This window comes from Agelaius phoeniceus, chromosome 31 (assembly GCF_051311805.1).
Source record: "Agelaius phoeniceus isolate bAgePho1 chromosome 31, bAgePho1.hap1, whole genome shotgun sequence".
Taxonomy (NCBI): Eukaryota; Metazoa; Chordata; class Aves; order Passeriformes; family Icteridae; genus Agelaius; species Agelaius phoeniceus.
Window position 1 is genome coordinate 2,747,361 of NC_135295.1, and position 24,903 is coordinate 2,772,263.

Here is a 24,903-nt window from a genome sequence, read left to right on the forward strand (position 1 = left end):
CCCAGAAATGGAGAGTGGGATGGAGCAGGGCTCCTGTGGTGTCTCAGAGTGGGGTGGCAGCTCGTGTCTCGCTGGTGGTGTCACAGACCCCAGGCTCCTGCAGGACAGCAGCAATGCAGGCTGCAGCCCCATGCATGGTGTGAAATGAGGTCTGTGGGGTGCATCTGCCAGGGGGGTTAAAGAGGATCTAGGGAAGATGGAAGTGGGGGGGGGTCTTCTGTATATAAAATCTGATAAACAGAGGAAGGAAACGAAATATGTTTCTTTGCTTTAAATAGTCCTTTATGTGGATGGCAGTGTTTCATAATAAAGTCAAAGTTTTCTGTGCGAAAAAGAGGGGGAAGAAAGCTTCCAAGGAAGCAACCTCCCTTGACAAAGACCAGTCTCAAAGAAGGAAAAAAAAAAAAAAAAACCAAAAACCTGACACAATCTTTTTCTTAGTTTCCTTACTTATATCTGGTTTTAAAAAGGTGAAGGTGGGGCTGTGTGGTGTCTGGCTTGTGAGGGTGGGGGTCTCTGCTGTCTGGGATGATGAAGGTGGGGGTCTCTGCTGTTTGGGATGATGAAGGTGGGGGTCTCTGCTGTCTGGGATGATGAAGGTGGGGGTCTCCATTGCACAAGGAGATAAAGGCAGGGCTGGTGACGCTGGGGATGTGGGGGTCTCTCCTGCCCTTGGGGATGGAGGCAGGGGGCTCTACCGTCCGGGGTGGTGAAGGTGGGGGTCTTCAGTGTACAGGATGATGAAGGAGGGGTCTCCAGAGCATGAAATGATGAAATGATGAAGATGGGTGCCTCTGCTCTCCGGGGTGGTGAAGGTGGGGGTCTCCACTCTACGGGATGATGAGGGCAGGGGTCTCGGGATGGGGACGGGTCCCACGCCATCACCACCACCGCCTCCCCAGCGCTACCCCGGCCACCACGATCCCCTGCCGGCGCACACGGACCCACCCCCGCTCCGCCCCGGCCTGGGCGGTGCCGGAGGAGCGGAACGGGGCCACGGCGCTGGCAGGGAAGTTCCGCCCTCGGGCCGGGCCGGGCGGGGTCGGTGCCGGTGCCGGTGCCGGGGCCATGCGCGACGGGAGCCGGCGGGGGCGGCCGCGGCGGGGCAGCGCGACCCGGAGGGGCCATGGGGGCGATGGGGCCGCGGCTGCTGCTCGCCGCGGGGCTGCTGCTCGCCGCTGGCACCGGGAGCGCTGCAGGTGAGCGGGGAACCGGCGTCCCGAGCGGGATGGGGGCGGCGGGGTCGGTGGGGTGCGCAGCTCGCCCCCGGTCGGGGCATCGCGGGGATACCCACGGGTTCACCGGGATGGCATCGGGAGTCGTAGCCCCTCTGGAAGCTCGTTGCCACCTCCTCAGGATGGCCGGTGCGTCCTCCCGGTACGCTCGGTGCGCCCCCCGGTACGCGCGGTGCGACCCCCGGGATACGCGGGGATCCCTCCCCGGGATACGCGGGGATCCCTCCCCGGGATGCTCGGTGCTCCCCCGGTACCCCGGTTCTGTCCCCGGCGCTCCCCGGGCTGGTGTGGCCGTGCAGAGTGGGGTTTGGTGTTCTCTCCAAACCCCTTCCCGTAGCCCGGGGCCCTGGGCGGGCAGGGGTTCCCCAAAAGCTGACGGGAGGGGGGGTCTGAGTCAGCCCAGCCGGGCTCCCAGCCCTGCCCAGTCTCTGTGCTGGTTGTACTGGGCAGCCGGCCGAGGTGATGCAAGGCTTGGCCGAGGAGCCCATCCCGTCCTCCTGCAGCCCCCAAACAGGGGGGTTCCCCCCAGGCTCTGCTGGGAGCCGTGCTGTGAATGTGGGGGTCCCTGACACTGCCTCCCACCTGTCCTGGGGGCTGCAGTGGGTGATGGCTGGGGGGGCTGTAATGCCTTGAGTGACCACACTTGGATGGGTGACCAGGAGGGTCCAGGGTGCAGGCTGGGGGTCCAGGGTGTGATGGGTGACCTTGGGGGTCTGGATTGTGATGACCATGGGGGTCTGGGTGTGATGAGTGACTGGGAGGGTCTGGACTCTGCTGGGTGACCTTGGGGGGGTCTGGGCCGTGCTGGGTTACTGGGGGGTCTGGGCAGTGCTGGGTGTCCATGAGGGTCTGGGCAGTGCTGGGTGTCCATGAGGGTCTGGTCAGTGCTGGGTGTCCATGAGGGTCTGGATGGTGCTGGGTGTCCATGAGGGTCTGGACGGTGCTGAGTGACCTTGGGGGGGTCTGGGCTGTGCTGGGTGACACAGTGGTGAGATCTCTGTGCAGGTGGCACAGTGGTGAGGGCCATGTGCAGGTGACACAGTGGTGAGGGCTCTGTGCAGGTGACAGCTCACAGCAGCAGCAGCAGCAGCACAGTGAGGGATTAGGACGCTCCTGGTCAGTGACCCCGCGGGTGCTCTGGGCTAACCGGACACTCAGCTTGGCTGAAGCCACCCAGGTGAGCCCCCACCCGCATTCCTGGGGTCCCCCACACTTGTGACAGTGCCTGCACCCTGCGACCTCCCCCTGCCCTCTTCTCAGTGCAGGACATGTCCTGGTGCCCCATCCCCGGGGTCCCCAGCACCCAGAAGCACTGGGGAGGGGGGGCCCCCAGCAAATCCCCCTTCCCCTCCTGATGCTGGGAGGGACCTTTGTGGGTCGGGGTCCGCACCCCGCGCCCCTCCCGGGTGGGGCGGAAGGGCCCAGCCCACCGTAGGGAGTCTCTCCGGTGTTTCCGCAGCGCTGCACCGGGCAGGAAGAGCGGGGGGAACGGGGTGGGGGCCCCGCTCGCTCCAACCCCCCTTTCCCCGACACAATGAGCCCGGGAGGGAGGGACGCTTCCTGCGGGGAGGGCAGGGCATCCCTTCCGACCGCTCCCTCCGGGCACGCGGCAGGGCCGGGCGGGTCGCGGTGCCTCGGGGGCTGCGTGGGGAGGGGGCAGCTTGGCTCAGGGGGTACCCCCTTAACCGCGGCCCGTGCCAGGGGGGCTTCCCCGCCCGTCTGACAGTCCTGCTGGAGCTGGAGGGGGTGCGGCTGATGCTGGAGCTGGAGCAGAACTGGTGAGTCTGTGGCTCTGGGGGCAACAGCAGGGCGTGGGATGGAGCTCCTGGACCCGTGCAGGGTGGGGGTCCTCCTGGGACCCTGGGGCTCTGCCTCTGTCCATGGTGCACTTAGACTGGGGGTCCCTTATTCCCTTATTCCCCTTATGTGTCTCCATTCCATGCACAGGTGGGGTGGGGGCCCCAGGGTGCGCCCACTGCAGGGACATGGGAGGTGCTGAGTCCTCCCTTCCTGCCGGGGCGTGCTCAGGGCAGGGTGAGCTGGGGGTTCCTGCTGTGGGTGACACGAGTCTCTGGCAGGGAGCTGGTGCAGGGCACTGGGGCACTGCTCTATTACCTGCCCGATGGCACACGGGTGATCCAGGAGCCCAGAGAGCAGGTATGGCCTCCAGCATGGCTGTCACCTGTGCTGTCCCCAAGCTGTCCCTGCTCCCCAGGGGGACCCCAGCCCGGGGTGGATCCTGAGCCTCCTTCTCTGCTGCAGGAGCACTGCTGCTACCAGGGGACCGTGCAGGGCTTCCCTGGCTCCTGGGCCAACCTCTGTGCCTGTGCTGGACTCAGGTGAGCCCCCAAGACCAGTGGTTCATGAGCCCACTCCCACTGTGCTGATGATGGGATGGGCTCCATATCCCAGCTCCTCTGTCCTTCCCCAGTGGCCGCCTCTGGCTGTCAGACACCAGGAGCTACACACTGGAGCCAGACAGCAGCAGCCCCCCAGGACAGCACTTGGCATCCCAGCTTCGGCTGGAGCCACAGGGCTGCAGGCAGGGCTCCCACCCTGGGGCAGAGGCAACAGAGCCCCCCTGGCTACAGAGGGTAGGTCACCCAGGGGTCTTGCCCCACAGAGTGTCCGTGTATCAGCACTCTGACCCCTCTCTGTCCCCAGGGCAAGCGGGCAGTGGCAGAGCAGCGCTTTGTGGAGCTGGTGATGGTGGTGGACCACGCTGCGGTGAGTGCTGGGCAGTGTCCCCACAGCAGGGGCTGCCCTTCCCACAGCCACCCCTCTGACCCTTCTCCCTGTTTCCCCAGTTCCAGAACTACCCCAGCCTGCAACGTGTTCGCACCCGGACCCTGGAAATTGCCAACCAGGTGGATGTGGTGAGTCACGGTCGTGTCTGCCTGTCCCAGCCCGGTGCCCGGCTGTGCCCCTGCCTGTGCAGTGCTGGGGGGGCTCTGACCCCTCTGTGCCCCCCCAGTTCTTCCGCCCGCTGGGAGTGCGGGTGGCCCTGCTGGCCGTGGAGGTCTGGAGCGAGGGTGACAAGATCGCGGTGGGCGGCAGCGCCCGCGCCGTGCTGGAGCGGTTCCTGCGCTGGCGCCGGGAGGAGCTGCTGCCCCAGCTGCCCCACGACAATGCCCAGCTCCTGACGTGAGTGGGGGACAGGGTGGGGACAGGGGGACGAGGCCATAGCAGTCCCCCAACCCGCTGTGCTCTCTCCCCAGGGGTGCCCACTTTGATGATGTCTCTGTGGGGATGTCGACTCAAGCCTCCATGTGTTCCCCCACGCGCTCTGGGGGGGTCAGCATGGTCAGTACCTCTGTCCCCCCACCCCGTCCTCCCACCAGCTGCTCTCCCTGACCCTCCTGTCCCACAGGATCACTCTGTCAGTGTCCTTGTCGTGGCCTCCACTGTGGCCCATCAGCTGGGGCACAACCTGGGCATGCGCCACGACAGCGCCGGGCGCCTCTGCGACTGCGGCGACCTCCGGCACGACCGCGGCTGCATCATGGCACCGCCTACAGGGTGAGGGCAGCGGGCAGCCCTTCGGGGAGCTGGGGCCAAGCCCCTTCCTCACCTCACCTCATCTCATGGGCCCCTTCCTGCTTCTGCAGGTTGACACCTGGCCTGAGCTTCAGCAACTGCAGCCAGCAGGACCTGGAGCGCAGCCTGCAGCAGGGCCAGGGCTGGTGCCTGTCCAACGTTCCCGAGCCCCAGGTCCTGACCGGGAGCCCCACCTGTGGGAATCACTTTGTAGACCTGGGCGAGGAGTGCGACTGCGGCCTCAGTGTGGTACGGGGGGCTCTGGGTAGGCCTGAAGCCCTGAAGCCAGCCCATTTCTCCATGGCTCTGCCCAGGGGTGTCTGGGGCTGGCAGGGTGGTTTCCAGTGCCCAGTTCTGGGTGCTGGTGGCACCCGCTGATTGCAGCCCCCCCACCTCAGGAGTGCACCGATCCTTGCTGCAACAGCAGCTCCTGCCAGCTGATGCCAGGGGCCGTGTGTGCCACCGAGGACGCCTGCTGTGAGGACTGCCAGGTGTGTGGGGATGGGCACCTGTGCCATGGGCACACCAGCCACTCCCCGTGGTGGGCAAGTCCCCCACTCGCCCTGTTTGTCTGACCCTGTCCCCCACTCGCCCTGTTTATCTGACCATGTTCCCTCACTCACCCCATTTATCTGACCATGTCCCCTCACTCACCGCATTTATCTGACCATGTCCCCCACTCACCCCATTTATCTGACCATGTCCCAGCACTCAGCCTGTTTATCTGACCCTGTCCCCCATTCACCCCATTTATCTGACCATGTGCCCCCACTCACCCCATTTATCTGACCATGTCCCCCATTCACCCCATTTTTCTGCCCAGGTCCCAGCACTCACCCCATTTTTTTGCCCATGTCCCAGCACTCACCCCATTTATCTGACCATGTCCCCCCACTCACCCCATTTATCTGACCATGTCCCAGCACTCACCCCATTTATCTGACCATGTCCCCCCACTCACCCCATTTATCTGACCATGTCCCCCACTCACCCCGTTTATCTGACCCTGTCCCCCATTCACCCCATTTATCTGACCCTGTCCCCCATTCACCCCATTTTTCTGCCCATGTACCCCCACAGCTGCGCCGTGCTGGCCACGTGTGTCGGGAGCCTCTGGGCGAGTGTGACCTGCCTGAGTTCTGTGACGGGGTCTCACGGCACTGCCCCCCTGACACGTTCCTGCAGGATGGGCAGCCCTGTGCCAGCGGGCGGGCACGCTGCTACAGCGGGGCCTGTGCCACCTACGAGGGGCAGTGCCAGCAGCTGCTGGGGCCAAGTAGGTAGAGCAGGGCCAGGGTGGGGTGCTGGCAGCTAGGTAGGGGTACTGAGGGTCTCTGCCCCCGCTGCAGGTGCCAGTCCTGTCTCCAGCTCCTGCATGGCCGCCCTGAACACAAGAGGGGATGAACGTGGGCACTGTGGGCAGCTCCCCAACGGCTCCTATGTCACTTGCACCCAGCAGTGAGCAAGGTCCCCATCCTTCTCCATGTCCCCCTTGCCCTGCCCCCTGCCCTGACCCCTCTGTCCCTGCAGGGACACGAGCTGTGGGATGCTGCAGTGCCAGCGCAGCAGCTCCCATGGGGGGAGCCCAGAAGGGTCCTGCCAGGGCACCACCCTGCCTGGGGATGAGGATGTGACGGATGCGGCCATGGTGCTGCCTGGCACCACCTGTGGCCCCGGGAAGGTGAGCAGTGGGGTGACAGGGAAGGGAGCAGGGGGAGTCTCCCAGTGCTGACACCCCATCCCCTGCAGATGTGCCTCCAGCACCGGTGCCAGGACATCTCCATGCTGGGTGACCTGCAGTGCCAGAGCAAATGCCACGGGCACGGGGTGAGTGTGGGGCTGGGGAGCAGCTGTGGGCAGTGGGGACCTGCCCCTCAGGGACTGAGCTCAGCCGGTGTCACCCACCCAGGTGTGCAACAACCACGGGCACTGCCACTGTGAGCGGGGCTGGGCCCCCCCAAGCTGTGACAGCCCCGGCGTGGGGGGCAGCCAGGACAGCGGCCCTGCTGGCCTTGAGCGAGGTGAGGGACAAGGCCAGCGCAGAGAATGGAGCTTTGTGCGGCGCCGGGGGGGTGCTGGGCACGGCGGGGGCTGACGTGCTGCTCTCCCACAGGGGGAAGCGCCCTGCCCACGGCCCTGCTGCTGAGCGCGCTGCTGGGGCTGGCGCTGGCACTGGGGCTGTGCCGTGCCCGCCGTGCCGGCCTGCACAAGCGCCTCTGCCAGCTTGGGAAAGGCACCTCCTGCCAGTACAGGTACCAGGGACAGGGGGGCACGTGGGGGGCACATCGGGGGTACGTGGTGGGCACGTGGGTGTTGGCACGCTCGCCTCTGCATGCACGTGCCGAGGCACACCGGTGGCACGCGGCTGCCATGCTCACCTCTGCATGCGTGTGCCGTGACACACAGGTGACACACGCACTTCTACGTGTGTGTTGTGACACGCAGGTGGCACACAACCCTTCTCTGCATGCGTGTGCCGTGTCATGCAGATGGCACGCTGGCCTCTGCACGTGTGTGCCAAGGCACGCAGGTGGCACACGACACCTCTGCACGCATTCGCCGTGGCGCATCAGCGGCCTGCTCGACTCTGCTCACGCGTGCTGCGACACACAGGTGGCACGCCCACCTCTGCATGTGGCACGCAGCTGGCACGCTCAATCCTGCATGCGTGTGCCCTGGCATGTGAGCACACACACACACGTGTCCCCCGTGGTGGCCGCCCGAGCGTGGTGCACACGTGTCCCCACAGAGCGACCGTCCCTGTGTGTGTTTGTGCGTCCCCAGCACAGGTCACAGCCCCGTCACCCCACATCCCCGCGGCTCCTCTCGCCCCCCAGCCCCCGGCTGAGCCCCCCACTCTTCTCCCCACAGTGCTGAGACCCGGGTGCGGTTCCTGGGTCCCGGAGCCGCAGACGGCTGGAGCGGGTAACGTCACCGCCGGCGCCCGGGCATGGGGCTGTCCCCGAGCCGTCCTGCTTCGCAAGGCCTCCGGTGCTGCGCTCTTCCCCTGGCAGTGCCCGTGGGGTGCGGGGCAGCCCCGGGGTGCGGGGTGTCGCATCTTCCAGCGCCGAGGGGTTCGTTTCTCTTGGGCTTCTGCTGGTGTCGGTGTCGCTCGGTGGCCGTGCGGGGTCCCCCAAACGCCCAGAGCGAGCAGGGTCTCATCCTGGGTTTTCCCTGCAGGATCTCGCAGCCAGAGCCCACACCGGGCAGCAGCCAAGGTCCCCCTGCACGTCCCCGGCCCCCACAGTGGCGGCAGGCCACGGAGCTGCAGGTCATGCATGGCAGCAAGGTGAGGATGGGGGTAGCGGGTGCCCAGTTCTCTCTGGTCCTGGGGTGCCAGCTCAGAGCATCCCACGTGTGGGATCCCATTCCTTGGCACGCGGAGCAGCCTGGCACGGCCACTTGGCACAGCAGGGATTGGAGCCCGTCCCAGCCAGGGCTGTGCACTGAGGGGGGGTCTCTGTCTCTGCCTGGCGGGAGGGGGGTCTCCGCATGCTGCATGGCTTGCCCCCCCTCTCCCTCTCTCCGCAGCCGGCTGCCCTCGGCTCAGCCCGGCCTGATCCGCCCTCCCGGCCTCTCCCGCCGGACCCTGTGCCCAAGGTAATGCCCGGGCAGGGCGGGGGGTACCCCCCAGCCCACCCCGGACCCGCTGCATGTCTGGCTGCGCTCCAGCTCTCGGGGACCTGTGTGACACGGCTGTCCCCCAACCCCTCCAGCCCAGCGGGAGGCTGCTTCCCGCACTCCCCCACTTGTCCCCCGCTGTCACACTGTCCCTCTCTCTCTGCCCAGGCCCCCCCCTCGGACAGGCCGCCCCCCCCCACACGCCCGCTGCCCGCAGACCCTGTGCTGCTGAGCGCTCAGGTAACGGCAGCAGCACCTGCGTGTGGGGCAGGAGGCCGATTCCCACCACCGAGCCCATCGGGGGGTCAGCCCCTCACGAGCTCTGACCCCCCCATGGCCTTGCAGCCCCCAGGTCCAGCCAAGCCCCCCCCACCGCAGCGGCCGCTGCCCTCGGACCCCGTGGGCCCTTCAGTGTCCCGCAGCGAGAGCCCCCCGGGGCACCCCTATGTCACCGTGATTCCTGCCAGGTGAGCACGGGATGGCTGGGAGCTCCGGGGGGTGTGAGGGGGCGATGGAGAGTGTGAGGGGGAGATGTGGGGTGTGAGGGGGAGATGGGGAGTTTGAGGGGGCGATGCAGGGTGTGAGGGAGCTCTGGGGGAGTGTGAGGGGCGATGCGAGGTGTGAGGGGCGATGTGGGGTGTGAGGGGCGATGTGGGGTGTGAGGGAGCTCCGGAGGGGTGTGAGGGGGCGACGGGGAGTTTGAGGGGGCAATGCGGGGTGTGAGGGGGCGATGGGGGTGTGAGGGAGCGATGTGGGGTGTGAGGGAGCTCCGGGGGAGTGTGAGGGGCGATGCGAGGTGTGAGGGGGCGATGGGGGTGTGAGGGGGCGATGCGGGGTGTGAGGGGGCGATGCGGGGTGTGAAGGGCGATGCGGGGTATGAGGGAGCGATGTATGGTGTGAGGGGGCGATGTGGGGTGTGAGGAGGCGATGCGGGGTGTGAAGGGCGATGCGGGGTGTGAAGGGCGATGCGGGGTGTGAGGAGGCGATGTGGGGTGTGAGGGGGCGATGCGGGGTGCCAGGATGGGGCCCTGCAGTGTCCTGAGGGGAGTGCGGGTTGGGGAGAAGGGGTAGCCAGGAGAAATGAGGGGCCGGAACAGAGCGGAGGAGGAGAAAGGAGAGGGTCAGGGTGGGGATGCAGAGCAGGGAACGGGGGGAGCTGCAGGGGGAAATTGTGCGGGCCCCACCCTCACCCCAGCGCCCTCCCTTCTCCTGCCAGGCCCGCCCCGGCCCCGCCAGAGGCCTGAGCCGCGGGCAGAGAATGCGCAGCGCTGGATTCGCGGGGAAGGCCGAACCCCGCCGGGCCGCGCCGCTCGCTCTTTCTCCTGCCACGTCAATAAAGGGGCTGTGAGCCGCCTCTGCGCTGCCTCCGCCGCACCGGCACCGGGGCACCGCGACCGGCACCGGGGGGAGGGGGGAGCGGGGAGGAACTACAACTCCCGGCAGGCCCCGCGCCGGAACCGGGGCTCCGAGCGCCGCCGCCCCCTGGCGGGGACTGCGCGCAGCTGCAGCGGGGGCGGTGTCCGGGAGCCACGTGGGCACGGGCGGGGACACGGGGGGACACGCGAGTGGGCACGTGTGTGTGTGTGTGTGTGTGTGTGTGTGTGTGTGCGCGTGTGTGTGTGTGTGTGTCTGTCTGTGCGTGTGTGTGTGTGTGCGTGTGTGTGCGTGTGTGTGTGTGTGCGCGTGTGTGTGTGTGTGTGTATGTGTATGTGTCTGTGTGTGTGCGCCAGAGCTCCTCCGTGGGCACACAAGTGTGTGAGAGCTGCTCTTTGTGCACACGAGTGTGTGAGAGCTGTTCTGTGGGCACACGCATGTGTGAGAGCTGTTCTGTGGGCATACACGTGTGTGAGAGCTGCTCTTTGTGCATACGAGTATATGAGAGCTGCCTGGTGGACACACGAGTGTGTGAGAGCTGCTCTTTAGGGACATGAGTGTGTAAGAGCTGCTCCATGGGCACACACATGTGTGAGAGCTGCTCCTTGGGCACACGCATGTGTGAGAGCTGTTCTGTGGGCATACACGTGTGTGACAGCTGCTCTTTAGGGACATGAGTGTGTAAGAGCTGCTCCATGGACACACGATTGTGCCAGAGCTGCTTTTTGTGCACACGATTGTGCCAGAGCTGCTCTTTGGGCACATGAGTGTGTGAGAGCTGCTCTTTGGACACACGAGTGTGCCAGAGCTGCTCCATGGACACACGATTGTGCCAGAGCTGCTTTTTGTGCACACGATTGTGCCAGAGCTGCTCTTTGTGCACACGAGTGTGTGAGAGCTGCTCTTTGGGCACACGATTGTGCCAGAGCTGCTCTTTGTGCACACGAGTGTGTGAGAGCTGCTCTTTGGGCACACGAGTGTGTGAGAGCTGCTCTTTGGGCACACGAGTGTGCCAGAGCTGCTCTGTGGGCACACGTGTGTGCTAGAGCTGCTCAGTCTGTGTGGGCACAGATGTGTGTGTGTGTAAGAGCTGCGTTAGGGGCACAGGTATGTCTGTGTGTGTGTAAGAGCTGCCTGGCAGACAGATGTGTAAGTGTGCAAAAGCTGCCATGTGTGCATGGCCACACGAGTGAAGAGGGGCTGCCACAAACACACACGTGTGTGCAGGAGCTGCCCTGTGGGCACACTCATGGGCACACGTGAGTGCAGGAGCTGCCTTGCAGGCAGGAACACACATTGGCAGGAGCTGCCACACACTCATGGGCACGTGTGTGTGTAAGAGCTGCCCTGTGGGTCTGACACACGCGTGTGCAAGAGCTGCCCTGTGTGCTCAGCACATGTGTATGCAGGTCAGGAAACCCATACCTGCACAGGCACAGGTGTGCAAGAGCTGCTCTGGGTGGGCACAGATGTGGCAGGAACACGTGTGAGTGTGAGCATTTGGGCACACGAGTGTGCAAGAGCTGCCTGGTGGGCAGGGACATGGGCGTCACACGTGAGCAGGAGCTGTCACACCTGAGCACATGTGTGTGCAGGAGCTGCTCTGGGGACACACACACACATGTGCAAGAGCTGCCCTATAGGCTTGGTCACAGGTGTCACACGTGAGCAGGAGCTGTCACACGTGAACACACGTGTGTGCAGACACACACAGGTGTGCAAGAGCTGCCAGGTGGGCAGGGACACGTGTGGCCAGCAGCTGCCACCACCTTGGGCACACGCGTGTGCAAGAACCATCCCATGTGCATGGGTACACGTGGGCACAGCCCTGCGTGTGCAAGAGCTGCCCCGTGGGATCTGCCCGTGCCCGCAGGGCCCGGCCGGTGCCGGTACCGGTGGCTGCTGTCCCGGTAAGGGCAGGAGGCAGCCGGCGCTGCCGGTGCCGGTACCGGGGCGGTGCCAGCTCGGCTGGGATTTAACAGGGAGCCGGACTGGGCCGGAGCCGCCGGTGCCAGGGGCAGTGCCGATGGATGCCAGGGGTGCCGGTGCCAGGGATGCTGAGCCCACAAGCCCGGGCAGTGTTGGTCCCGGTGCCGGTCGATATTCACGGTACCGGCTCGGTGTCGGGCTAAGAGAGCTACCGGGGAGTTGCCAGGGATACCCGTGCCGGTGGATGTTGGCGGTACCGGGGGTGCCGGACTGGGGCGTGGCCGCTGGTGCCGGTGCCGGTGCCGCTGGATGCCGGCGGTACCGGCCGCTGGGCAGTTACCGGTGTCGGTGCCGGTCTCGATGGCCGTGCCGGTGCCGGTGGGTGCCGGTGCCGCCCGCCAAGGGTTAATGGCAGTCGGTGAAGTTGCCGGGCGGCGGCGCGGCGGGATTGGCCCGAAGTTGTCGGGGCGGGCCGGGCCGTGCCGAGCCCCGCCGGGCCGCCCCGCCCGCGGCCCCCCGCCGCCCCCCGCCGCCGGCGGAGCCATGCGCCCCGCGCCGCTGCTCGGGCTCCTGCTCTGGGCGCCGCTGCTCTGGGCGCCGCCGGTGCGCGGCTTCCGCCACGGCGTCCACTGGAACGGCAGCAACCCCAGGTACCGCCGCCGCCCCCGCCGGCCCCGCCGCCTTTGTACGCCCCGGGCCCGCCGAGCCCCGGGCCCCAGCGAGCCTCGGGCCCCGCCGAGCCCCGGGCCCGCGCCGCCGCCACGGGACGGGACGGGACGGGACGGGACGGGACGGGACGGGAGGGGACGGGACGGGAGGGGACGGGAGGGGAGGGGCGGCGGGCGGTGGGCTCCGGGGGGGCGGGGCTGCTGGCCACCGGGCCACCGGGCGGGACTGAGCCGGGGAGCGCCTCCCGGTGGGACCGAGCCCCCGGGCATCCCCGGCAGCAGCGAGCCCCCAGGTAATGCCGAGCGGGCCAGCGGCCCCCCGTGCGCCGAGCCCCCGGGCATCCCCAGCGGCACCGAGCCCCGGGTGGTGCCTCCCGGTGGTACCGAGCCCCCGGTGGTACCGAGGCACCGGGCAGCCCTGGGCGTTGTGGGGCGGGTGAGAACCCCCGGGGGTGCTGAGCTCTGAGCAGCACCGGGCACCCCCGGTGGCACCGAGCCCCGGGCAGTGCAGAGCCGGTGAGTGCCCCAGCTGGTACCGACCCCAGGGTGCCCACGGGGGGCACTGAGCCCTGAGCACCCCCGGTGACACCAAGCCACTGGGCATCCCTGGGTGCCACCGAGGTAGCGAGCACACCTGGGTGGTGCTTAGCCCCAGGCACTGCCGGTGGCACTGAGCCCCGGCTGGCATCCTGCTCGTGAGTCTCCCTCAGGGACACCAAGCTCTGGGTGTTCCCTCACCATGGGCAGCCCTGGTTGCCCCCAGGCCAGTGGGCACTCCTGGTGGCACCAAGCCCTTGGTGGCACTGAGCTGGTGGGCAGTCCTGGTGCTGCCAGTCTGCCGGTGGTACCCACCTGTGCTGAGCCTGAACGCGCCCTTGGTGGCACTGAACTCTGGGCATCCTCTCGTGGCACCAGGCTGGTGGGTGGCACTCCTGGGGCTGTGGGTTTCCCTGGTGGGGGTCACTCCAGCCCACACCCTGCCATTGCTGCTGCCTGGGAGCTTGGCTGTCACCAGCAGGCCAGGGTCTGGCTCCATCCCTCTTCCCAACCTCCTCCATTTTAGGAATTTCCCAGCTCCGGGCTTCTCAGGGAGCAGGAGGCAGGGTCAGGATGCTGGGGCCTCCCCATGGAGGTCCTGGGCTCTGGGCCTGCTGCCCTGGGGCAGACTGGCACATGATGGGCAGGGCTGGGCGTGCAGACGCTGCCCTGCTCCCATCCTGTTGATGGGAGAGGTGAGACCCCACCAGCCATGGATGCCCCGGGAAGGGGGGCTCTGTGTGCCCCTCTGCTGGGTCAGGCAGGGCCCCGTCCCCCTGCCCTGGCTCTGCCCAGGCCCGTCCCAGCCAGCGTCACCCGTGGGATGCTCTGAGTCAGCAGGAGTCTGTGCTCCATCCTGCCCTCGGGGAGCCCCCAGCCTGAGTGGGGTGTCAGGGGTTCAATCCCCCCTTGCCAGCGCTGCCATCCCAGTGATGAACATTCTGGACTCTGCCAGAACTGTCTGTGAACACCGGCTGCACTGGGGCCAGTGTGGGGGACAAGGTCTCCCTGCCAGCGCCCCTTTTCCATCACCAGCCCCAGACGCTCAGGACCAAGCGTGTTCACACGCGTGTGCACGTTCGTGTGTGCGTGCACACGTGTGTGTGCCTGCACAGCTGCTCCACCCCGGCCTGGCCGCGCTTGCCGTCGGCACAACCACGAGCTCAGAGCATCCCCAGCGCTGCCCCCGTGCCCTGCCCGCCCCGTGCCCCCTGCCCCGGCCACCACCCCCTGCCAGCCCCGGAGCGTCCCTCGGCACGGTTCCCCACCGCCGTGTCATGTCCGATCAGCGGCCGGGCGGCTGCCTGGGGCGAGGGGCTTTGTGCCCGGCCAGCGCGGCTGCACAAACCCCCCCGAGCCCATTCAGCTCCAGCGGCCTGCGGCTAATCCGAGATGATGCCTGGCGGTGTCCGATCGCGGCTTTTTTGGGAAAAACCCAGCTCCCTGCTCCGCTGGGGCAGCAGGGCACCCCTCTCAAGGGATCCCCTGCTTGTCCTGCCCGGCAGGTTCCTGCGGGACGACTACTCCATCCAGGTGGCCATCAATGACTACCTGGACATCTACTGCCCGCACTACGAGGGGGCGGTGCCCGCCGGCCGGGCAGAGACCTTCACGCTGTTCATGGTGGATCGAGAGGGTTATCGCGGCTGCTACGAGACCCCCGGCGCCTTCAAGCGCTGGGAGTGCAACCGGCCCCGGGCGCCCTTCGGGCCCGTCCGATTCTCCGAGAAGATCCAGCGTTTCACCCCTTTCTCACTCGGCTTCGAGTTCCAGCCGGGGGAGACCTACTACTACATCTGTGAGTCCCCGCGGGGGCTGCGCTGCGGTCACGGCACGCTGGGTGCGGTCCCCGGGGTCAGAACATGTCAGGGGGGCTTGAGTGCAGCTCCCCAGGGTTGGGGGTCACCAGGATCCCCATGGAGCCGAGTTTAGGGCGAGTAGGGGGTCAGGGTACAGCCAGGATGTCACTGAGGTTGAGGAGAACACGGGGGCTCTGGGTGATGCCAGGGCTGAGGTGCAGGAGGCTGTGGGTGTCCCAGGGGTGGGGGCACGAGGGGATGGGGATGCAGGGGATGTCTGAATGCCCTGGGGTGGGGGATTCATGGAGATGTGGGGTGCAGAGGGGTTCTGGATGCCCTGGGGTGGGGGATTCATGGAGATGTGGGGTGCAGAGGGGTTCTGGATGCCCTGGGGTGGGGGATTCATGGAGATGTGGGGTGCAGAGGGGTTCTGGATGCCCTTGGAGGGAGGCACAAGGGGATCAGGGTGTGTAGGTGGGGTCTGGATGCCCTGGGATGGGGGATGTGTGGGGAGGTGGGGTGCAGAGTGGGCTCTGGGTGCTCCGGGGTTGGGACACGAGGGGTTGGGGTGCCCCCAGTTCGAGGTGTAGGGTGGGCTCTGGAGGCTCCAGGGTGGGGGCATGAGGGGTCGAGGTGTCCCTGGTTCGAGGTGTCTCTGTTCAGGGTGCCTCCAGTTCGGGATGTAGGGTGGGCTCTTGGTGCTCTAGCGGGGGGCACGAGGGGTCAGGGTGTCCCCGGTTCGGGGTGCAAGGGGGGATCTGGGTGTCCCTGGTTCGGGTTGTCCCTGTTTCGGGGTGTTCCCTGTTCTGGGTGTCCCCGGTTCGGAGTGCGGGGGGGGCTCTGGATGTCCCTGGTTCGGGATGTCTCTGTTTTGGGGTATTCCCTGTTCTGGGTGTCCCCGGTTTGGGGTGTTCCCTGTTCTGGTTGTCCCTGTTTTGGGGTGTCCCTGTTCTGGGTGTCCCCGGTTCGGGGTGTTCCCTGTTTTGGGGTGTTCCCTGTTTCGGGGTGTCCCTGTTCTGGGTGTCCCCGGTGCGGGGGGGGGCTCTGCGCGCTCCGGGGTGGGGGCGCGGTCCCCGCGTTCCGCCGGGAGGGGGCGCCCCCGGCCCGCGCGGAGCCGCCGTCGGGGGGTCCCGGGGGGGCCGCACCGGAGCCGGTCCCCGCTGACCCCCCCTGCCCAGCCGTGCCCAGCCCCGAGAGCGCCGGGCGATGCCTGAAGCTGCGCGTCACCGTCTGCTGCCGAGGCACCAGTGAGTCCGGCGGGGGGGCTGCTCCCCAAACCTCGGGGGCTCCACCAGTCCCCACTGGGGGATACCGGAGCCTCCCCGTAACCCACGGGAGCCGCTCCCTGACCACCGTGGGGTTTTTTTTCAGCGCCAGAGCCGGTGACAGAGGTGCCGAATTCGCAGCCCCGAGGGCGCGGGGGCCCCGAAGGTGAGTACGGGGGCGGGGCTGGGAGGTCGGGAACCGGCTCGCCCTGACCGCTGCTTCTGCCCCGGCAGATGTGGCTCCTGCCCGGGGCACCGCGCTCCCATCACAGCCCTGCACCCCATGCCTGACGCTCGCGCTCCTGGCCCTGCTCTGGATCTGACCCCGGCGCTGCCCCTGGCGGGGGGATGGGCTCCTCTGCCCCAACGCCGCTTCCAGACTCTTCCTCCCAGCCAAACCCCCGAGCCCGTGGGGCAGCCCCAGGCCATGACCCGCCTGCTGGACCTCCGCAAAGCCGAGCTGGGGCCGGGAGCTCCGGGCTGGAAGGTGAGGGGCAGTGGAGGTTCTGGGGCACTGGGTGAGCACCTGCGTGCTGCCCTCAAGCATCCCTGGACGGGGCTCTCTCCCTCCCAGGGCCATCGCAGCGCCGCACGTCGGGATTGCCGAGAGCTCCTGCGCTGGGATTGCCACGCCCCGGCACTGCCCCACCGGCCACCGGCCCGGCGCTGGGGTCCCCTCAGCGAACGCCTGCTCTGCCCCACGGCCATCACCTCATCTCGTGCCTTTCCCCACGGACCCCCTCCCCTGGGGCCCAGGGACCCCCGACCCCGGAGTGGGGCAGCGGCTCCGACGGCGGCATCCGCCGCTCTGCCGTGTCCTCCTGCAGTGAGGACACGCTGATCTGTCTTCTGGGAAGACGCCTTCCTCCGTGCCCTCGGTTTGGTTTTAACCCTTGGTAGTGACTGAGCAATACAATATTTGCAAGATCGCTGCGCCCCGGCTGTGCAGCCCCCGCCGTGCCCCTGCCCGTGCCCCCCAGCCCTGCACGGGTGCCAGGGTGGCTCCTCCAGGGTGTCCCCTGCAGGGTGTCCCTGCCCCTCGCTCCCTGCACAGCCCTCATGGCCTTAATTGCAGCAGTTTGATATTGAGTCGTCAGCTCCCGTCACCGGAGAGCTTTAATTACAGACAAGCTGCTGGTAATTAACACCTGGTGGTGGGATGAGCACTGGGACAGGGGGTGAGGGGGCAGTGGGCTTGGGGGTCACTCACCCAAAGCCTCCAGCCAGGCACCCTGGTCCCTTTTGCCATCTTTGGGTGCTGTTGGGGTGCCCACAGAGCAGTCACTGTCAGTCCATCTCTCCATCTGCTACATACCCCATAAGATGCCAAAAATGGGGGGTGTGGGGAGCTGCAGGGTTTCCCCCTTCCCGAGTGAAAGGGGGATCACTGGGGGCTGATCCCATGGCACAACCAGGTCCCTGTCAGAGCCGTGGCTCTGCCACATGCCCCAACCTTACCAACCAGCAGCAGAGTTCCCTGATGCTCTCAGTCCCCCATCCCATGAGTGCAGCCCCCCACTCACCCTCCTGAGGGGCTCCAGAGGGGCCCAAACCCCCCCCGGGGCCGCCTGCAGCAGGGCCCCCTCGCCCCTCGCCGTGCAGGCGTTGCCGGCCGCCTGCCGCAGTGGTGCCGGGCACGTCAGACAGGTTTTATGGCTTCTGGGAGAGAGAAGCTGCTTGGCAAGAGGCTGAGAGAGAAAGCATCGACCGTGCCGCTCCCCTCCCCCCGCTCGGCTGCCTGCCCTTCCCCCACTGCACCCCGACCTGCACCCCGCCCTGCAGGGAGGGGTCCCCGTCCCCGGGGGGACACAGGGGCTGCCGAGTGCAGGGGGGCATCTCCTGCGGGACCCTCCCCTCCCCAGGAGGGGGTGAGACCATCCTGGGGGGCATCGTACCCAAGGGACCCCCGTGCAGGGTGCTGGGTGGGGCATCCCCCAAAGTACCCACCTGGGGGGATGCTGGGGGGCAATGGGGCCTGTAGGGCTGGTGGGTGGGGATGTTGGGGTGATGGTGACTGTGGGACCCCCATGCAGGGATTCCAGGGGGCTGTACCCTGTGGAACACCCATGCAGGGATTCCAGGGGGCTGTACCCTGTGGGACCCCCATGCAGGGGTTCCAGGGGATGACCATGCCCTGTGGGACCCCCATGCAGGGATTCCAGGGGGCTGTACCCTGTGGAACACCCATGCAGGGATTCCAGGGGATGACCATGCCCTGTGGGACCCCCATGCAGGGATTCCAGGGGGCTGTACCCTGTGGGACCCCCATGCAGGGATTCCAGGGGGCTGTACCCTGTGGAACACCCATGCAGGGATTCCAGGGGATGACCATGCCCTGTGGGACCCCCATGCAGGGATTCCAGGGGATTGTGCCCTGTGGGAACCCCATGCAGGGATTCCAGGGGATTGTGCCCTGTGGGACCCCCATGCAGGGATTCCAGGAGAAAACCAGGCCCTGTAGGACCCCCATGCAGGGATTCCAGGGGACAACCATGTCCTGCAGGAACCCCCACACAGGGATGCTGAGTGGGGGCATCCCCCAAAGAACCCCCACACAAAGATGCTGGGGACAGCTGTGCCCTGCAGGCCCCCTGTGCAGGGATATTGGCAGGCTGTGCCTTGCAGGAACCCATGCAGTGATTCCAGGGGGGGCTTCCCATTGCACCACCCCTTCCCCAGACCCTCAGGGACTCCCAGACAAGGCCAAGGGGTTCCTGTGGGACCCCCAGAGTGGGTGCTAGGTCTGGGCCCTGTCCTTGAGCCGGTGTTGTTTGGTATGCAGGAGCTGCCACCAGCTTCAAATCCCATCGACTTCCAATGAGCAATGCCATCAATAACGGCTAATTGATGGCGCGGCCGCTCCAAATCAGATTCCCCGTCCCCTGAATCCAATTGATGGCTCCGCACCCCGCAGCCGCCGCGGCAGAAATTGAATCTATTCAAGGAATGGGCTCCATTAGCCCATCCCTTCTGTCTCGCCACCCCCCTGCCTCAGGGCCGCCCCTACCCCCCTCCCCAGTGCCACCCACACCAGCCCTGGGGTGCTGGGGTGCCCGTGGGGAGGAGTGTGGGGTGAGGATGTCGGGTGCCCCAGGTGGGTGGGTGGGAGTTAAACCTTCAGAAAGTGGGAAGGAAAAATTTATCACCTGGCATAGCAAGTGATGGGAAATGGTAATAGCAGCAGGGAGATGGAGAGCAGGATAAAGAGCCGTGTCGTGCCAGGGGCTGGGAGCCGCAGCAGGCACTGAGGAGGGAGCACAGCATGGCCATGCCCACCCTGTGGCCTGGCTCACTGTCACAACAGGGACTGTGGCACTAGGAGGAGCCTGCTGGGCACAATCCCTTTATCTCTGGGGTGTTCCCACTCCTGGCACCAGATCTCTCACCCGGCCACACTGCCCCCATCCAACCCTGCGTGGCCCCAAAGACCCCTCATCACCCCAGCACGAGGATGAAATCAGATTCTGCAGCTGTCCCGGGGTAGCCCCAGGACACACAGGGGACACGGGGCACGGTGCCCCTCCCCGAGGGCTGACAGGGGGGAGCCCAACCCCCCAGGGCAGCAGGACCCATCCCCGCCTGTTCCCCATGGGCGAAGGGCAACAGCGGCAGCGCCCACCCCAGAGCTGTCGAGAGCATCCCGGAGATGGGAAATGGCTCCGTGTCACCATGGAAACGGGGCCACTGGCTCGACATGCCGAGGGGACACGTGTGCTGAGGGGACACGCACGCTGAGCCCTGAGGAGCAGGGCACTGGGAATGCCAGGCATTGGGCACGATGGACCAGACAGCGGGCACTGGCTGCAGGACCCTGAGAGCCCATCACCCACCTCAGGCAGATCCCTCACTACCCGGCAGCCACTCTCAGGGATGCCACCTCTTCCTGATGCCACCTCTTCATGATGCCACCTCTACCTGATGCCACCTCTTCGTGGTGCCACCTCTTTGTGATGCCCCCGTGGGCAGGCAGCTCCAGAGCCCCACAGCAGGGCTGAGCAGGGGGTGCAGGGGCCAGAGCAGCCGTTCCCCGAGCAGCCTCCTGATGATGTGCATCGTCAAGGTTATCATTGAGCAAAACACTCAGCGGGGGCTTGGAGGCAGCCGGCCCGCGCCGCTTAATTAACCGGAGCTGCACGCGCCGAGCCCGCTCCTGCCATAGCAATGAGGGCACGGGCACCGGCGCAGGCAGGGGCTGCCACATCCCACCTGCATCCCGGGGGGCTGGCAGAGCAGCTGGCCGGTCCCTGCTGCCAGGTGTGCCCGCTCCAGGGGCCAGGGTGGCAGTCGGTGTCTGTGTGAGACAGCCTGGCACCGGTGGGTGCGCACGTGCAGGGCTGTAGGCACAGATGTTGCCTGTGCAATCACCGTTCTGGGCCAGGGTGGCTGTCTGTGCCTGTGTCCGTCTGTCCTGTCATGCCTGTACCCTTGCACATGCTGGAGGGCACTCCTAGTGTGATGTAATGCTGCTGGACAATAATCCTGCTGGACAATGTCAGAGCAGGGATGGGCAGGAGCTGCCCTTGCTGCCAGCTCTGCTTGGAGCTGCTGAAGACTGAGGGCCTGCATGGTCCCTGTGCTGGGACAATCTGCATCCCTGGGGAGAATGACTAGGACTTCAATGTGTGGGTGCAAATGACACGGGGCACCACCCCAGCACAGTGTCCCTGTCTCCAGGGCAGCCAGACAGTGGGGACAGAGGCTGGGCTAGGTGCCCACCCAGGGCAGCACCTCCCAAGGGTGCCCAAGTGGATGCTGAGGTGCTCTGTGCCAGGGTGCCACCAGGCTCACGGCCTCTCCAGTAGAAGGATGCTGTGGGGATGGTGGAGGTGGAGCTCTGGAACATCTTGGGCTCTGCTCCCAACATCCACCACATGCCCTGTGCTCCTTTGATCCTCAAGCTGCTAACAAGCTTCCCTGGCAAAGATCTCGTTAGCCAGGGCAGAGCCTGAGCTGCCTGACCAGCACCAGGGCAGCTCCTCGGGTGCCTGCAGTCCCAGCCCAGGGACAGGCCAGGCCAGTCCCAGCAGCTGGCAGGAGGACTGGCTGGTGTGGCCAGCCCATGGCCAGAGGCAAGTGCAGCACAGGTGGGTGGATGCTCTGAATTATTGAGCACAGGAGCCACAAAGTGGCTGCGACAGCAACACCTGCACGGGGGGCATGGGGCCATGCTCACAGCCAGACCCCACCTAGCCCAGATCAGCAGCTGGGCACTGCCAGGCTGCAGGGACATTGCACACACCCAGGGTCCTCTGCCAGCCCCTCGGGTGGTGGCTGCCAGCAGCAAAGGGCACCCCACACCTGCCAGCAGCAAAGGGCACCCCACACCTGCCAGCAGCACAGGGCACCCCACACCTGCCAGCATCAAAGGGCACCCCTCACCTGCCAGCAGCAAAGGGCTCCCCTCACCTGCCAGCAGCACAGGGCAGCCCACACCTGCCAGCAGCACAGGGCACCAGACACCTGCCAGCAGCAAAGGGCACCCCACACCTGCCAGCACCTCCTGGTGCTCTCCTGACTGTCCCCAGCAGTGCCAGCAGCACCTCCTGCCCTGTCCCCTGTCCAGCACCCAGCTGTCATCACCTGGCCAGCAGCACAGGCCTGGGGCAGCTGCAGCCAGTGGAGGGAACCCCCATTTCTGGTGAGCCAGGGGAGGGAGCCCCCATTTTCCCTGTGCCCCCAGCCCCTCTGGTGAGCCAGGGGAGGGAGCCCCCATTTCTGGTGAGCCAGGGGAGGGAGCCCCCATTTTCCCTGTGCCCCCAGCCCCTCTGGTGAGCCAGGGGAGGGAGCCCCCATTTTCCCCGTGCCCCCAGCCCCTCTGGTGAGCCGTTTCCAGCAATGCATTATTGAAGCCCCCCCGTGCCATCGCTCGTGGCCGCCGTGACGGCAGGCGCCGCCTCAGCCCTGATGAATATTTCAGGCCCTGAAATCTCCTGCGCCTGCACGCTTAGCCCCAGTCCCCCCTGCCCCCCCAGCTCGTTGGCTCCTTTGTTTCCCTGTGCTTCTGCCCAGCAGCAAGGCAGGGGCACGGTGTCACCCTGCCCTTCTCCCTGGGGACGGTCACCCGTGGCCTGGAATGGGATGGGAATGGGCTGTTCCCAAGGGGCAGGTGGGCACTGCTGGTGGCACAGCCAGAGCAGCCCCACACTGCCAAGCTCAGTGCCTGCTGGGGGTTCCTAGGACGGCTCCTGTGCTTCCTGTGCCCATCCCCAGCCCTCATTTGGGCCTGAGGGACTGCAGGTCCCCTGGCAGCATCACCTGCAGGGTCAGGGCAGAAGGATGGGGACAACCTAGAGCACAGCACATTGTGGGTCTGTCCCTGGCACCTCCCCGTTCACTGCCACCTCTGCCAGTGCTCCCAGATGCTGATTGTGGCGTGATCTGTGTGCAGTGGGAGCAGGATATCGATGCTGCTTGTCACTCGTTCATCAGATTAACGTCACTTACACACCACCAGACACCTCACAGGGGACACCAGGGTGGCATGGCTGGGATGAGCAGACCATGTTCCAGAGCCAGTGGGGAGCTAGGTGCTGTGGCTGGCAACCACAAACCCATCCCTGTGTCCTTGTCCCTTCCCCAGAGAGCTGTGGCTGCAGTGGGGCCATGTGCCAGCCCTGCCCTACCCAAGCCTCCCACCTGGCACAGCCCTCACACCCTCCAGCACATCCACGCTGTGGTCATGTCAGAACAGCAGGGGACAGGAGTGAGGTTGGGGCTGCCACAAATCCATCCCTGTGTCCTTGTCCCTTCCCCAGAGAGCTGTGGCTGCAGTGGGGCCATGTGCCAGCCCTGCCCTACCCAAGCCTCCCACCTGGCACGGCCCTCACACCCTCCAGCACATCCACGCTGTGGTCATGTCAGAGCAGCAGGGGACAGGAGTGAGGCCGGGGCTGCCCCCGGCGGGTGATATTGGAGTGATCTTGAGGCCAGGAGGGAGGTTTGGAGAGGAGAGGAGCCGGCTGAGTCACCTGGTGCCGGCTGCTGACTCAGGCGCTTCCTGCCAGGTAACCTCCACTGCAGGCGTGGGCTGCTGGGACAAGGATGTGGCACAGGGGACAGACAGGACTGGGACAAGGATGTGGCACAGGGGACAGACAGTCCCTGGCACACCAGTCCAGCACCCAGGGTGGGCTATACTGGCAGTGTGCACGGCTGTGCTGCACCAAGTGGTGACCCCTTTCACCTGGGCTCACCTTGGCACCGTGGCTCCCAGCCGTGGGAGCCACGAGGAGCCGGTGGCTCTCACCTCCCAGCCACCACCTCTGGGTGCCCACACACCCAGGGCGGGTGAGATTTGGCACAGCTGCTGGAGCCAGGGTTCCGGCAAAAGGCGTCTGGCGCCCAGGGCAGGAACCCTGCAGCTTCCTCCCGCCGGGCAGCGGGAGCAGCGGGGCTGGAGCCACGCACAGCTTCACCCAGCGGCTCCAGCAGGAAGCTGATTTCCTCTGACGGCCCTGGCACCGCCGCCTGGCACCGCTGCTCCCTCACTGGTGGCAACTCAGCCTCCTCTGCAAGGCCACAGAATCCAGCTCCGCATAAATTAACTCAGGCCGCTAATTAACCAATCTCTCCCATGTCCCTCCGTGCAGTAGGGCTCGCTCTGGTCCCTCTGGTTAGAGGCTGCTCTGCCTGGATCTGTGGCTCACCTTGGCCACCCATCTTCACCTCCCCTGCATCCCCAGGCCCAGCCCCAGGATGTTCCCCAGGACTCCTCCAGAGCTGGGTTTTCCCCCCTCTCCCTGGGAAATGGGAAGGCTCAGCCCCTGTGCCCTCCCCGAGGCGATGCCCGCCCAGTGCTCGTCGAGGCACTGGCGCAGCTCAACCATCCGTGAGGCCTCATTCAAATTTAACGACTGCCATGGGATATAAAAGGGAAGGGGCAGGGAGGAGCAGGGCTTCTGGGCACACGGTGTGTGCTGAGCGTGCCCCAGGCGTGCCAGCCTGGCAGGACAGACCTGTGCCCAAACACCTGCATGGGGCTGTGAGGAGCTGCCCCAAACACCACCAGGAGTCAGGACATGGCCATGCCAGCCCTGCCAGCTGCCTGCTCCCCGACCCAGGCCATGCTCCCTGCCATGCCTTTGCCTTCTTCTCGCCGTGTCTGGCTGGACACGTGCCGGCACCTGGCTCCCGCGGGCGGGCCGGGAGCCCTGAGCTCAGCGCGTTGGGCCCTGCTAGGTGTGGCTGGTGAATATTTCATGCCCGCGTTCACCGAGCCCTTTCTTGGTTACACTCCTGCCTCCTCCCCGCACTCTCACCATGTTTATTTATTTAATGAATTATTTATCGGCTCCCCCTCTCGCTCGGCTGGGCGCTGCCCCCTCCCCTCTCCCCCAGCCCAGCTCCCAGCCCGGCGCGATGATTTATTGAATGCCGGCTCTGCTCTGCGGTTGCGACATTCTGTCACAGGAAGTCGCGGTTAAACATCAACCCAGGCGGGCCAAGCGGGTCCCCTGCCCCGCCGGGGACACACTCCAGCCCCTCGGGGCTCATGGACGGCAGGTGGGAGGCTTTCCCCACCGCTTTGACGCCAAAAGCTGCCGGTCCTTGCCATGGGCACAGCGTGGAGGAGTCAGAGCAGGGAACCAGGGCTGCTCCATGCCCTAGCTCTGGACAGCTCATGGCCTCGCATCCCCTCGAGAGCGAAGCCACCAGGGTGTGTCCCCAGCCATCCCGCCACAGACGCCGCCTCCCGTTGCGCCAAACCCGGCCAAGGCCCCTCCGTGTGTAATTCCAGGGGTAATTCCTGCTGGGTGCTGACACCTGCACACCCCGCGATGCTCAGGGCTGCGTTCTGCCCCCCGGGTGTGTCCCTCCGTGTCCCTCCGTGTCCCTCCGTGTCCCCGCACGGGGCCGTGCGTGGCGGGGGGACCCCCGTGGTGCGGGTGCTGACGGCGGAGCGTGCGTTGCCATGAGCGGGGGGGTTTCCATGTGGAGG

At 66.2% G+C, this 24,903-nt stretch overlaps 2 protein-coding genes across 8 annotated transcripts; both read left to right on the forward strand.

Moving 5' to 3' along the window:
- Positions 1–963: 963 nt before the first annotated feature.
- ADAM15 (ADAM metallopeptidase domain 15) lies at positions 964–9,747 on the forward strand. 7 transcript variants are annotated; one of them, XM_077191962.1, is made up of 25 exons: positions 964–1,199; positions 2,297–2,412; positions 2,937–3,013; positions 3,314–3,392; positions 3,498–3,574; positions 3,667–3,829; positions 3,900–3,962; positions 4,043–4,111; positions 4,210–4,379; positions 4,454–4,538; positions 4,606–4,754; positions 4,844–5,021; positions 5,171–5,263; positions 5,853–6,048; positions 6,122–6,230; positions 6,303–6,453; positions 6,522–6,599; positions 6,682–6,793; positions 6,886–7,024; positions 7,644–7,697; positions 7,953–8,061; positions 8,304–8,372; positions 8,562–8,633; positions 8,739–8,860; positions 9,610–9,747. In XM_077191962.1, the coding sequence occupies exons 1-25, from the start codon at positions 1,127–1,129 to the stop codon at positions 9,635–9,637; spliced, it is 2,631 nt and encodes an 876-aa protein (XP_077048077.1). In that variant the 5' UTR covers positions 964–1,126; the 3' UTR covers positions 9,638–9,747. The 7 variants fall into 7 exon arrangements, with proteins under 7 accessions (XP_077048077.1, XP_077048079.1, XP_077048078.1 ...); XM_077191964.1 differs by lacking the exon at positions 8,562–8,633; XM_077191963.1 differs by lacking the exon at positions 8,304–8,372.
- An 884-nt stretch (positions 9,748–10,631) lies between these two features.
- LOC129132297 (ephrin-A4) lies at positions 10,632–16,894 on the forward strand. The gene is made up of 6 exons (XM_077191970.1): positions 10,632–12,346; positions 14,407–14,699; positions 15,879–15,947; positions 16,072–16,131; positions 16,200–16,452; positions 16,540–16,894. The coding sequence occupies exons 1-5, from the start codon at positions 12,006–12,008 to the stop codon at positions 16,286–16,288; spliced, it is 852 nt and encodes a 283-aa protein (XP_077048085.1). The 5' UTR covers positions 10,632–12,005; the 3' UTR covers positions 16,289–16,452; positions 16,540–16,894.
- The last annotated feature ends 8,009 nt before the right edge of the window (positions 16,895–24,903 follow it).

What these genes read in the sequence shown, in the direction of transcription:
- ADAM15 (XM_077191962.1), top strand. Translation starts at nt 1,127, where the DNA reads ATGGGGGCGATGGGGCCGCGGCTGCTGCTCGCCGCGGGGCTGCTGCTC. An exon ending in CCCTGCTGGCCTTGAGCGAG is followed by an intron (nt 6,794 to 6,885) that starts GTGAGGGACAAG and finishes GCTCTCCCACAG; the next exon opens with GGGGAAGCGCCCTGCCCACG. An exon ending in AGGTCATGCATGGCAGCAAG is followed by an intron (nt 8,062 to 8,303) that starts GTGAGGATGGGG and finishes CTCTCTCCGCAG; the next exon opens with CCGGCTGCCCTCGGCTCAGC.
- LOC129132297 (XM_077191970.1), top strand. Translation starts at nt 12,006, where the DNA reads ATGCCGGCGGTACCGGCCGCTGGGCAGTTACCGGTGTCGGTGCCGGTC. An exon ending in TGGAACGGCAGCAACCCCAG is followed by an intron (nt 12,347 to 14,406) that starts GTACCGCCGCCG and finishes CCTGCCCGGCAG; the next exon opens with GTTCCTGCGGGACGACTACT. An exon ending in CGTCTGCTGCCGAGGCACCA is followed by an intron (nt 15,948 to 16,071) that starts GTGAGTCCGGCG and finishes GTTTTTTTTCAG; the next exon opens with CGCCAGAGCCGGTGACAGAG.